The sequence below is a fragment of the Mugil cephalus genome, chromosome 6, assembly GCF_022458985.1.
Source record: "Mugil cephalus isolate CIBA_MC_2020 chromosome 6, CIBA_Mcephalus_1.1, whole genome shotgun sequence".
In the NCBI taxonomy this organism is placed as follows: domain Eukaryota; kingdom Metazoa; phylum Chordata; class Actinopteri; order Mugiliformes; family Mugilidae; genus Mugil; species Mugil cephalus.
In genome coordinates, this window is record NC_061775.1 from 26,222,650 (window position 1) to 26,236,877 (window position 14,228).

Sequence of the window (14,228 nt, forward strand, 5' to 3'; positions counted from 1 at the left end):
ACAAATAACAAAAATAAAAATAGAAAAATAGCAGCCGTTACACTTGCACACCAGGCCTGAGATCCTGTTCTAAGCTAAGCTCTACTCACACCATCACTTCTGAACGGTGCTTTTATTTATGACACTGCTGGTTAAATCCTGATCCTAATTATCTGGTGTGTGGATTTAACTGGCTTCATGGTCCTTCTTTATTTTTTAAAATCAAGCATAAAAACGGCCACCGTGAGACGTGGAGCCTCGTATCGCTTTATTGAATCTGAACTGTTCCTCCTCTAACAACAACCAAAACTACAAGACATGCAGAACGTAAATATATGAATTTAACCCACATGTTACAGCAAATAAATAAATAAATAAGTCTATTGTTGGTCCTTCTTGGCTCTTGTCATTAAGGATTTTTTTAGTCAGGTTTTTTTTTTTTTACAGGTTCCCAAATTTTTTTTATGCACATTTACGCGTTTAAATTAAATCTAGTTGAGTCTGTAGGTTTTAGTCTTTTTAATTATTCTGTCTGCTCTGGTCACTTTTCTGTTTTTAGTTATTAAAAACAGAGTTTCTAGTCGTCCCCTTCGTCTGCCCACAGGCCTGTGGGATCCAGCGCCTCGTCCACGTTTCAGCTCTTTTTCATTTGTGTTCCTTCTGCTCCGTCTGTCCCCACTTTGCGGAGTATATTTGTTTTAAAGGCACCGCATGGATGACTGTCAACCTGAGGGTGGAGCTAGAGAGGCTTGAATACACAATGTGTGTCATGATTGATGAGTTAAAAAAAGTTACCTGAGTTGTTGCTTTCCTTCCTTTCAGGGAGATTATGACGTGGTGATCAACGACTACGAGAAAGCTAAATCTCTCTTTGGAAATACTGAGGTCCCTGTTTTCAAAAAAGGTAAGGATGTTAAGTTTTACTGATCCAAGAAAAAAAAAAAAAAAACTGATAAAGATTTTGATCATATTTATTTATTTATTTCTTTATTATTTTAGTGTATGCTGAGGTTGAGACGAGGATCGGAGCTCTGAGGAGTCTCCTGTTGGAGAAACTGCTGCAGACGCCGTCGACGCTTCACGACCAGAAAAGATACATCAGGTCTCTTTTACATTTTCCTAAGTTGCCATTTACCGCTTCATATCACCCTCCTGTTGTCAACTTGTCCTCTTTATATGTCAGATTTCATTCTTAACATTACAGCAGTTTGTCCACGTTTCTAATTTTTTCGTCTTTGTGCGTCATGCCGTCTTGGCCTTTTTCGTCCAGACTGTAAACATCCTATATAAAGTCTAGTCAAATCTCTTTGATTCCGTCATTACACTCCCTTTGGTCTCTTTGATGTCTGTTTGTATCATCGTTTACCAGAACTCCGACCTCTTTTTTTTTTTTTTTTCTTCTTCTTGCCTCTCACGTTCCTCTTTTCACTGATCCAATCGTCTTTTTATGTTTTCGGCTTCTCCTGTTTCTGCTTCTATTTGTCTCGTTGCCCTAACTGCCCCCCCCCCTCACCCCCCTCCCCTCCCACCTTCATCCATCTGTCCGTTCATACTTGTGGTCTCCCCCAATTTATTATTGTAAAGACCAACCTGTCAGGATCACAGAGACCAACTCTCAACCGCACGGCAACATCTTTCATCCTGGTGCATTAGGCGCAGCTCTGAACGCCCACTCAGCTCCTGTTTACTCTTGGATGGTGGGACCTGTGTGCATGTCTGCATGTGCTAATTTTATTGGTGTCAGTCATGCTTGAGCGTTTGAAAAATGCCACCTAATGGGATACAAACGAGCGGCGAAACGAGCGCGGGACGGCATCAGAGGGAGGCCAAGGCCGCAGCTCAGGGAGTGAATCACGTCAAGTTCCAAAGTTCACAGAGGGATGTCCAGGAAATAAACACCTGGGAGATGGATTACGGTCCGACGCACGCATCCATTTGCACGGAGGACATTGAGAACACGTGTGGCCGTCTTAATTTACACTTCTATTATATTTTTATAACATAAATATTATCTTGTAGAAGTTCAGCCTTTTTTTAAATACTTTAAAAACATATAAAGATTATACATTCTTTAACTAGTTACAAACCACTGTTTTCTCTTATAAGAGATCACACACAGATCAGCCACAACATTATGACCACTGACAGGAGTTGTAAATATCATCATATCAACATGTAGCATCCACATGTGGCAGCAGGATGCAGCCTGACACCGACACAAAAACTCTTTAGGAACAAAAAAACATGAAGAACAACACAAGGCGTTGACCTGGCCTCCAAATTTACTGATGAGTCACGACTGTTTTGGAGGCTCGAGGGAAACCTACACAATATTAGGACGTTACGCCTGTTTCTAAACTACTTCCAACATATTGTATGTTTGATATGATGTTTGTGGTCGGCTTCTGTTTGGTTTGGTGTGATGCATGTGTCACAATCACCAGATTATAAAGGTCTGGCTGCTGCACAGTATGAACTGGTATCTGGTCTCCTTCTTCTTCTTCTTCTTCTTCTTCTTCTTCTTCTTCTTCTTCTTCTTTTTTTTAATTTACACCAAATGGCTGAGAAGGTTGCGCCTCAGTTTGACCACAACCATCTGAGAGTTATTACTCTCCGATTATGTATTGTTGTGTGTCTAATGGTGGAAAGCTCTTTGTGATTTGTGTTTGAGTCACTGAGCCTCTGCACATTATGGAGTCGGGGAGGGAAACTGCGGGAAAAACTTAAAAGGAAATAATTGTGAAAGCCTTTTTTTTTTTTTTTTTTTTAATCTCAATCCTAAAAATTCTTCGTGTTTGTAATTTGTCACCTGACTGAATCTCACCCAAACGCTCTCAAAGAAAAACGTAGAAAGCTTCTTTAAGGGTTGAGATGGGGGTTATCGTTAAAGATACCAGAATACGCACAAATAAGAATGTATTTTATTCAGTGGAGTGAAAATATGCAACGGTATGTGTGAAGAATTAAAACAATGTCCAAATTTAAAACAGTTCAAAGTAAAGTATAAAGACGATGTTTTTATAAGGTGCAGCATAGGTCTTCAACAGGGGGGTCTGCGACCCCTAGGGGCTCCGCGAGGTACTGCATACTGTATTATTTTTGTTTTTTAATTTCTCCCACCATACATTAACATACATTAACATGAATCCAACATAGTTAATTTGTAAAGGGATGAGGGACAGCTTAATATTCAGTTTAAAATGATAATAATAATGATATATAAAGCACTAGGCCGAGTTTAATATAGAACTTTCCATCAGTTTGGGTCCTTGGTTTGTTGATGTCTCATTTTTTGGTTCTTCTGTTTCTCACTGTAATGATGATATATGCATACATATATGTTATAAGTATATATATAGGATACTTTATTATGTGTCTTATGTAATTATTACTATTTTTTAACTTATCAGTATATATTACTTCCTACTCCTTTGAACATAAGTTTTTTTTTTTTTTTACTTGTGTTTTTGTCTTATGGTGCTTTTTTTCCATGTTCAAATTAACTTTCATTCATTCATTCAAAGCAAGCAGTATCTACTAGTGCTACTCAGAGGGAGGAGTTCCTTTTCCTTTCTTAACACGATCGCGTGTCTTCATCTCTGCCTTTGCGTCTGTTGCAGGTATCTGTCTGATCTGCACGCTTCAGGCGACCCGGCGTGGCAGTGCATCTACGCCCAGCACAAGTGGATCCTGCAGCTGATGCAGAACTGCAGAGATGAGTTCACCAGCGGACAGAGAGGTGACTACCGCACGAGAGCACACATGTCTGAGGCTGACGGGTTTCACACACAGTGAGTGTAAAAGCCCCTATTTAGCATTTCCAATCAGGCGGCTGGTGGATGTCATGTGAGCCTGGAGGTAGCTGAAAGAAGAGAAGGCCAGCTGCCTCTCCGTCACACCAGCCCTACGCCTGCATTCCCCACTCCGTCACCGCCCTCCTCCCCTCCCTGTTCTGCTTGAGGCCTGCGTGTTTATTTTTTCATGAATGTATGAATAAGATGAAAGTGAGGGAGCATTGGCTTTGGATTCTGGTTTCAGGGCTTGACATGTTGCTGCGCACACAAAACTCTCCCTCCCGCTCACACACAGCTTCACAGATGGATTGGAACAATTAACCCCAATTAAGCTGTTCCTCTGTTAAATCAGCCGGCAGAAAAATGTGGATGTGAAACCGTCCACTCGCGATTCGCCGACTAAGATGCACACACACACACACACACGCACACACGCAGACCCACCCACCCACATGAATACTTACACAAAGGCACCCACACAAATACATTGTGAGTGGGTGGCTGCCTCACATAGCACAGCTGGAACATAAACATGTCTAATGCTAAGGGTAACAGTGGTTTCCGGGGCTCGGGCTTGATGGATCGGGGGTGTTAGTTTGCTCCCTGCCTCTCCACACTTAAGTGTCATCTTGATTATCATGTCAGGGATGGACCCGTTTCGCGCATACATTCCGCAGAAGAAGACGCGCAGAACATTTATACTTACTTTATTTACTTAAACACAGCTCTACAAGGCTCAGTGTGTGGTTCTAAGATGCACGAGAGGCGGTCGGTTCTAGCTACATCTAAATTATTTCATATGAATAAACACTTTTTACACGATGTTGTCATAACTAGAACACATGTCATTTGTCTCTGCCTTGTAAAAAGACAAATATGACCTGATAAATTGACGCCAATTATTTTTTTCTTTTTTAGTACGTCCAACCAAACATGCTGGGGGAAGATTCTGGGCAGATTGCCGTCATATTTTAAAACCATAAAAACCTTAAATTCTTAGCAGGTGGAACATGAATTTCAGTCTCTTTAGTCAAGGTCATGTAAATCCACCCTGACCCATTTACTAGACTTATTCTGCACTGAAATGAAAAACACTACCTCCAACTCTGCCACCAAGAGGACGGCGACCATGAGGAAAATTAACTCTCCTCCTTTTTCATAAAGTATGTGCAAAGCGTTTGCATTGAAAAGCCTGTTTACCAGTGTAATTACAGTGCATTACTTTTTGCTGTAACGTGTTAATCTAAGTCATTACAAAAACAATAACTGCGATATTTTACGCCGTACAAATGTCAGTTGCAATGAATTCTCAGCCATTTTTTTAATTAAGTTGTGTGTTTTTATACAAATTCGAGATTAGCACAGGAGAAAAAAAAATGTTAACTTCTTGTTAGTGCTAGAGAACAGCTGGGACAGATGGACACATGCTTGTTATTTTCAATTCGTCAGAGAAAAAGATACAAAGAACATTATAGTTAAGTTCACTCTGAAACCAAAAGATCTCAGTAATTTAAGGAAACATGCAGCGTGGTGCAGCTTTCTTTATGTGCTCAGTTACAATATACAGTAGTAGCTTCTAGTGATATTGATTTCAATATGAATACACCTGAATTTACAGTATCTCTATCTCAATATGTATTGAGCCATGAGTCATAACTGTGGCCATTATATCGTGCTGCTGTTAGCGTTAGCTTAGCTTAGTCATTATGTCATTATCTACATCACTTTCTACTGGATGAAAATGAGCTACACTCAATGAAATAAGATCTATTGAGAACAAAGAATCCATATTTCCAGTTGTTTTTAGTGAAGGTAACTTAAACAATTCAAAGACAATAATATTGTAATGTAACTAATTACTTTAAAATTACAGTAACAAGTAATGCATTACGTTTTTGTAGTAACTTGAGGCCGTCTCTTCCTTCTGCTGGTTCATTGTAGTTTCCCGGTTGGGTGTCACCATTGAAAACATATATATTGATCAAATGGACACAACGTTTGTCCAAGAAAATTTATTTTTATTTTTTTTTGGAGCAGGTACGTGTGCACAAATCTTGGAGACTTTCAGTTGTATATTGGCCCTGATAGATCAGTGTTTGTGATGCAGATGTTTTTGTGTAAGAAAGTCATTCATGGTTCTACAGCTGTTTATATTTTATGATAAAGTGGCCAGTGGTCAGCGTGTGATTCATCCTCCGATGCTGGTTATGGCCTCCGCGTGAAAATCCTCCACATCTTTCAGCGCGGCGATGGTTGCGGAGGCTTAATTTGCTGTGCTAGTAAAACACACAATGCAAACAAACAGACGGCATTTACCAGAGGAAGGGGTGTAAATCTCTGCACGTGCACTTTAAACAAATTGGCATCGCAGTAACTGTTCTGGTCTGGACACACACACACACACAGACAATATCATAGACGCGCTCAGAGACGGAGGCGCACAATCTTCCTGTTTTTCACTCATTTCTACTCTTGTTCCTTCCCACAGCTGTCTCCTGTCCCTGCTGCTGTCGCTCTCTCCACCTCTTCCCCTCACACACACACACACACACACACACACACACACACACACACACACACACACACACACCTGGTTACCATTTACCAACCCCCGGTCTTCGCTGCTCACCTCTGGCCCAAGTGCGAAACCTGTGCCTCCTGAAACATGGCTCCACCCTGGCAGCGCTTGAGAAGCCATCATCGCAAAAAACCACATCCACTACATTCCCCCGACCCCACTCTTCCTCCCCCCCGACCCCCTCCTCCTCATCCCCCTGCCTCCTCCTCCTCCTCCTCCACCTCCTCTTGTATAACCCCCTTACTGGTACCTCACAGCTATCCACTCCGCTGGCGGCCTCTTCTTCCTCCCCGTATCACGTTCACCGCCTTCACGCGTTCACGAGCCACCTTTCTTTTTGCTATTGTCAGCATCACAACTTGGCCGGGTTCGTTTCGCCTGTGATGGATCAGCCATATCTGCAGTAACCGGTGTCATTTTCTCCGTCTTGCGTGTTTCCTAGTCAGGAATATGAGGCCAGAGGCCGTTCTGGTGTAGTTATGATTCCGTTAATTACCCTATAAATTGCCTTAACCGTGAAACAGAACCATCCATCTTTGTTGGAACAAAAGCCCGAAGCCGGAGTTTTCCAGGGAGGAAGCATAGCAGCGCAAGTTGCTTCCGTATGTCTAAACAGTCCCATCGTGCCCCGGTGTTGCAATCTGACTCTGCCCGATTCAATTATAAACGGCAGAACTCTTATTTCCTGAACAGCGCTTCTTCTGCCAACGTCAATACAATTAGCAGGATTTTTTTTTTCTTCCCCCCCTTTGTAGAAAAATAGGTTTTGTCAGTGAACAGTTAGAGAGATTTCAAAGCTCAGATATCTGACTGTGAGACATGCGGTTGTGATTTGAGGCTTAGTCAATAACACTCCAGGAGAAGCTTAATAATTGCCTTTCAATTAAGATGCTCTTCAGATAGGTGTTTGCACGTGTGGAACTTCAACGTGTTATATTATGTTTTTCTTCTTTTACAAATCCAGTAACCTTCAATTTATTAATTCTAAAACAAAATGTTAATGGAAAAACGTGCAGTGTTCAATTCAAACCACATCCTAACTTTCGCCTTTGCTTTTGTTTGCAAGTTATAATCTGTAAAATTGAAGAAACACTGGATACAAAAAAAAAAGTAAATGCAACTTTCTACAACTTATAATATCGGGATTGTGCTGCAGGAACAGAGAGAACTTTTTTTATTAGTCTTATTTGTTAATTCTGAAAATTATCCAGGTGAATTAAACGTGCAGTTCAACTTTCTGCAGTTTAGTTTTTTTTACTTCATCCTAACTTTTGCCTTCACTTTCAGTCGCAAGAGCTCAGTTGTTAACTTTGAAATATAATATCAGGATCGTGCAGCAGGAGGTTTTCTCATTGACTGTGCATGAGCGTAAAATATGGCTGTAAATTTATAAATAAAGTTGCGTATTTTCAGGGGTGACAAGTGGCTTTTTGTGTCGTGCAGCGTGGGAATTCTACCACATTCAAACAGGAATTGATAAGGTGTGTGTGTGTGTGTGTGTGTGTGTATACGTTAAGACAGAAAGCAGCCGAGTGTGTGTGTGGTCGAGGTCGGCGACCCCTTGGGGAACAGGAACTCATCCGACCTGCGGAGAAGCCTCAGACCCGATGAGGAAGTGTGCATAGGTGACACACATTGTCTCGTGTGTGTCTTCAGCGCACACACGGCACAGTTCCAACATTTTCAAACTTTTAACAACAAGAAAAAAAACAGACTTTAATGCACGGTTTGAACGTTCAGTGCGGCGCCGCACACGTACGCTTGTGCGTTCTGCGGACGCTGGGGGTTCAGTCGACACCTGGATCAACAGCAGCTCTTATCCCTGTTAAAAAAAAAAAAAGACAGGAAAACATAACAGAGACGGACCCTGCGTCGCTCCATATGGTGCATGTGTGCGCTGTGAGAAAGCTTTGTGTATTTACAGACAGTCTGACTCAATTGAGAATTTCCTTACATTTTCTGGCCTGGATGGGTTGTTGTGCACGCGGCCTTCTTAACCACATTTGCTCCTCTGCTTGGGGATTTCTCAATACTTGCTTACACGCTGCATTCGCCCGGTGACTCACTTGCACAGTTCTCTGTGTGTGTCTGACACATGTTTTGGAAATGTGGCCATCCGTCTCCCTTCGTTTAGACAAGCTTGATGTAGGCGTTATGCAGCGTTGCACGAACCTTAAAGTTTCATTTTCATTGTAGCAATTTTTTGATCCCCTCATAGTGCTGGTGTGTTTCACTTTCATTCCTGTGTGTCAACTTTCACCCCTTCTTTTCATATCCCACTGATATGTTGCATATTCTTTGCAGTAACGTTATCTCACTTGTTGAGATACCGTAGGAGTGTGTGTGTGTGCGTGTGAGCGTGCGGTCGCTGCAGCACTTTCTCGTGGGTGACGCTGCGCGGCTCCCTGTTGCCATCTAGTGGAGTCCCCGTGTTTCTAGGATCAGGCTCAGGCTCAGGCTCAGGCTCAGGCTCGGTCAGTAAACCCACTTCACCCCGGCGCTCACAAAAGCCCACTGCTCTGTTTCCTTCGCCCTGGAAAACAACGGGGCATTCTCTCAGCCGTTGGCCCAACCAGAGACGGATCAGAACACAAATAAAGAAAGTGGGAGAGGGCCTACGGAGGATTGTTTGGTGTGAAAGCCCGCTGAGCTTATTGAGGAATGTGGAATTCTGAAAATGGCTTATTTGATTATTTGATATCTGAAGTATGTGTTTCTTTTTCATTTCTTATCCCCCCTCCTCCCTCCTCACTCCCCACTCACGTCGGCGTCGGTCAGTGGGCGTCGGAGCCCTGGACCTGGCGGGGGACACCCGCCCGTCGGCCCCCGGCCGGCTCGGCCACACCGCGTCTCTGAACAGAGGGGGCAGTCTCCGAACGCCACGACCCAGCAGTGAGTTCAGCCTCATCACCCACACACTTGGTGCTGGGGTGAGGGAGGGGGGTGGGGGTGGGGGTGGGGGGATGGGTGAGGAGGGGGGTGACTTCCCTGTCTGGCGAGACTATGAGTGTGCATTTGTTTGTTTGTCTGTACGTGACACCTTTTTTTTTTATAGCGCACAGGGGAATGTCCTTCTATCAGGCGCTACGGTAAATGACAACAAACATAGAAGTCGTGATACGTCTGCCAGGAAGTAAAAGAATTCTTAAACCAAATTCTTCGAATTATTAAAATATTATGATGAAAGCTTAATTTTCACTTTTAAACTGAATGTTAAGGGGGTCAGTACGTAATCGAGGGACTTTTGAAGTTCATGGGATGTACTTTCATACATATACTTTTTTTATTACAAGTAAAACAAATAATGCTTTTAATTTCCTTATGATCACGTCTTTACAAAATCCATAATTATTTATTATGGAAACAATCACTTATTAATAAAAAAATGACTGGATATCACCAAAATGTTACTAAATATCACCTTCTGATAAAAATAATAGCTAAAAAATAATAAAATGAGCTTATTCTTTTTGTTGAGATAATCACGACAGACGCCAATATATTAAATTTTATATGGAAAATAGCAAATTGTATGTGTCAGAGACTTTCAGCTAAGTTTCCCACTGCAAACAAATATCCAAATCACATCCTCTTTCTTAGTTATTTATTATAAAGTAGTGTGGATTCATCACATGTCAACAGTGTTCCTACAATATATTTATAAATAACTTTCAATTTCAATTTTCTCAGTTGCATATATAATATTAAGAAGAATCTTTCCCTGAAAATGCCACGTGGTGATTGGTTATAGGCGGCCGTGTTGACTATGATACCTGTCTACTATGTTTAACTCTTACGTCGTTGCAGCCTGGCGCTACGAGACTCCACAGCAGGTGCAGTTTGTGGAGAAGCTCTCGGATGTGATGATCGGTCAGCTGCCCAACTTCTGGAAGCTCTGGATTTCTTACGTTAATGGAAGTCTTTTTAGTGAGGTAAATAAGTACAAAACCCTTAGAATAAAACACAAAAAACACAAAAATAAAACCGTCTCAACCTATATTCTCACAAAGTTTCACCAACAACATGTGAGAAAACCACTCATTAGAAGAACAAGATTCCTCTAATTGCAGTTATTTACGACCCGCTGTCATGTGAGTTTCAGGTGTGCACCGCCCACAGACGAGATGTTATCATTATAATAAAAATAACTTCTTACCAGTCATATAGAACTTTTGGAAGATCTGTGAAACCTCTTCAAGAAAACTTTAGTTGCCTTAATTTTATCTTAGCTTTGTTTTTTTCCATAAACCATGACCTGAATGACAAAGAATCATCACAGCCATAATTCAGTCTTTAAACAGAAAACTATATTTAACTTTACAACATGCTTTACTGGAATCACATCTTTTTCTCAGTTACTTTTTGTTTTGCATATATTTCCCAAATACTTTTATTTTCTTTTTCTATCCTACTTTTTATCTTCTTTTACATAGTCCACTTTTTTATTCTTGTTATTTTTCCGCCTACGTGTGCTGTTGCAAACTGCAGTTTCCCCGTTGTGAGACAAATAAAAGTTTTCTAATTCTCTCTCTAAAAAAACAAACAAAAACTGTCCGTATATAAAACGTTTCCTTTGCCTCCTTGTATTGAAGCAAGCAGAACATAAAACTATTGCATGTGTATTGATGGAGCTACGTCTTCATGCAGTCACTGATTTCTGATTGAAGCAAACACAGGCAACGACGCCACCGTGTTTCTGTGTATTCTCACTATAATTACCAACTTATTCTTACTTATTCTTTGCTCTTTGTTCTGAACACTTTGAGTATGAGTTGCTGTAACGAAAAGTTATTTACTCTTGGGATTAATAAAGTGATTCTGATTCTGTTTCAACAAAACATCACGGCAAAGTCGATGTGTCGAAGGTGCTGCAAACTTCAAATGGTTTCACCAAAACTAAGCTTAGAAAGACAATATTTACACATTTATGCTTCTCATGCAAATTGGCGTAATGGCGTTATTCATTAAATTATTTATTAAATTTAAGACAGAAAACATCATGATCTATGAAGATGTCATTTTACCACTTTTCTTTTTCCTGCAGACTGGAGAGAAATCTGGACACGTGGAAAAATCCAAGAAGAACGCGAGACAGAGACAGAATGACTTCAAGGTACGACACACTCTCATAATTACACTAAACACTAAAAAAAAAAACATTACTGATAAAAATATATATTGTGTGTGGTAGAAAATGATTGAGGAGTTGACCAATCGACTGGTGAAGCTGATCCGGGGGGCTCTCCTCCCCGCCACCCTGCCCCAAGGCGAGCTGAAGCTTTACGGAGGCTGGGAGGACAAGACGGATCTGACTGGAGCCTGGCTCACGCAGATCATACACACCGTCAGGTTCTCACAATCATTCGTCTCAGTGAATGTGTGCACTTCTTACTGGCTGCATTTCATGACCCCCGTTGCCTCCTCTGTCACTCAGGGGCTGCCACGACGCTCTGTCTGCTCTGGAGATCCCTAACGACCTGCTGCAGGTGATCCAGGACCTGCTGCTGGACCTGAGAGTTCACTGTCTCATGGTGACTCTGCTGCACACGACGGATGGTGAGTGAGAGCAGTCACTTACTCTTATTCCTCATTAAATTTACGGGTTGAAATCCAAAAATGGGCTTTTAAGGCTCGGCAGAATTAAGACTTTTGATATATGTTTGAAAAAAATGGGAACAAAATGCAAATTAACTGGTGAGTATAAGTTCCTCAAGTTAAAATAACACAGCGTAAAACCGCATAACTTTAAAGTGTTTTTTTTTTCTTTTTTTTTTTTTTTTTTAATTTTAGCGTTTTATTCATGTATATTTATAAACTGTGCACTTACATGTAAGCACTTGATTTTTAATTATCACAGAGCTGTTGTCTAGTTTCGTACTATTTCTGAAAAGGTTTTAAATATAAAGTGACATATAAAGTTTCCAGTGACACTGTGTATGTCGATGTATAGTCGTTCCAAACTGCAAATTTTTTTGAGGACGTAGGTTATAGTTAATTTTATTGATAATGAGTGAGACCAGGAATGTCAGAAATCATCATTTACACGGTTTGTATTTGTAATTCATTAATTGTAAAGGTACCTCCCCAACCAAAGTAATTAAATACTCAAACAAACAACGACATCAAGATGTTTTTGCTAAATTCCAAAGTAACAAACTTCTAAAAGTAAAAGAAAACTGACTCTGAGTAAAGACATGTCTTGTAAGAATGAATCTTAGAGTCAACAGTTCTGAATTCTTTGAAGGATGTAAAAAGCAGATGTGGAGAGGAAATGTATTTATACATAAATAGGCGGGGACTGAAGTGTATGAACGATATGTTAAGTTTTTTTAAATAGAGGGGCAGATGGAGAGGATTGATTAGTAGAGGTGGCTGACCTCACAAATTTCTTTCGGTATGTACTTGCCCAGACGATGTTAACCTATAATATAGTGCATGAAGAACATCCTGGGGTAAGAAACCGCTAATTTTTCTAATGATACCAACAGACTTCATCACTTTGTTATCGACAAAGTGGTATCGGGCTTCGGCCAAAGCAAATCTGTTGTAGTTATTTATTTTAGGCCGGTACAAACCAAAACCACGTCCCTGTAGCATCAGGACGTCATCTTCCCCTTCGCTGGTTAGCATCAAAGCTTCCAGAAAAGAAAGAGAAGAAGAAGCAACATCACGTGACTAAATATACTGTATGGAAACACTGAGTACTTTAGTCTGGAAAATGAAGTCAGTCAGACAGAAACCTGTAAATTATGCAATGTGGATGTTTGGTAGTAGGAGGTCATTATTCAATACTAACAACTTGACACAAAACAGAATCACTGGAGACTCGATTCAGGTTCCAAATAACCAGTAATAACAGTAATAATGTTCCACAGAGAACATTTCTGGAGTTAATGTACGAGCTCCCTTCTCCACACTACATTTACTTTGACAAAAAGATTTATTTGACTTAATCAGTGTCAGGTTACTGATTACTGCTTTAAAAACTAACTGAGTTACATGTTACTTGATTTCAAAAAATAACTAAGTTAGTGAAGTCGAATCGAGGTTTATTTTTTTTTAAGCGCTTTTAAAAACAGCCTCAGTTGAACCAAAGGTAAAAAAAATGATAGATACGCTAAATAAAACAGTGATGGAATAAAATGAGCACAATTTAAACGCAAAAAGAAAAGAATAAAAGGATAAAAAGTTAAAAGCCGAGGTTACTCATCCAGCTGGGACTGAACGGCAACTTCTTCAACTCCCCCCAACGTACTGATTTTTGCTCCAAAGTCTTGACTTAGAGCGAGCATCGTTATTTACGTTGTGTCTCTGCATAAACGTGACGTCGCTCCCCGAGACACAAGAATAAAGCAAAAAATATAAAATGAGAAAAATAGTGCAATGCACAGAATGTTGGATAAGTAACTTTAATCTGATTACTGGTCAGATTAGTTACTGGACTTAATACAGTCGCATGACGCACGTGTAATCTAGGAGAATATAAGTAGGATAAGAAGTTCTTTATTGAAAAAAAACGGATTGGGGCATCACTATTAAACACTTAACGATGAAAAACATATTTTTCTCTCCTGTAAAGTGTAGTTATGTCATTAGGACGTGATTGGCGCCTATTGATGATTTGCTCCTTACGTTAAGACTTTACCACTGGAACTGGAACACGTCCACACTCTTATATTAATGTGTGTGTGTATATATATATATATACATATGATGATTTATAGTTTGACTTATTACAGCATTCCTTCAGTGAGTATTTGGTGGACAGTGTCCTCAGCCGGCACTTATAGCTCATACAACTTCCAGGGCAGTAATGGAGAAAGTGTTATGAGACTAAAACCAGACATGCTCAGTTTCGCTTGTGGTTAGGTATGGTC

At 40.5% G+C, this 14,228-nt stretch overlaps 1 protein-coding gene across 1 annotated transcript in view; it reads left to right on the plus strand.

Moving 5' to 3' along the window:
* Nucleotides 1-14,228, plus strand: part of exoc2 (exocyst complex component 2) — a 47,827-nt gene that overhangs the window by 23,672 nt on the left and 9,927 nt on the right. The window contains exons 9-16 of the mRNA XM_047587545.1: nt 802-883; nt 979-1,081; nt 3,600-3,718; nt 9,130-9,243; nt 10,159-10,283; nt 11,396-11,464; nt 11,543-11,700; nt 11,786-11,907. Coding sequence (XP_047443501.1) covers nt 802-883; nt 979-1,081; nt 3,600-3,718; nt 9,130-9,243; nt 10,159-10,283; nt 11,396-11,464; nt 11,543-11,700; nt 11,786-11,907 — 892 coding nt within the window. The remainder of the gene's footprint in view (nt 1-801; nt 884-978; nt 1,082-3,599; nt 3,719-9,129; nt 9,244-10,158; nt 10,284-11,395; nt 11,465-11,542; nt 11,701-11,785; nt 11,908-14,228) is intronic.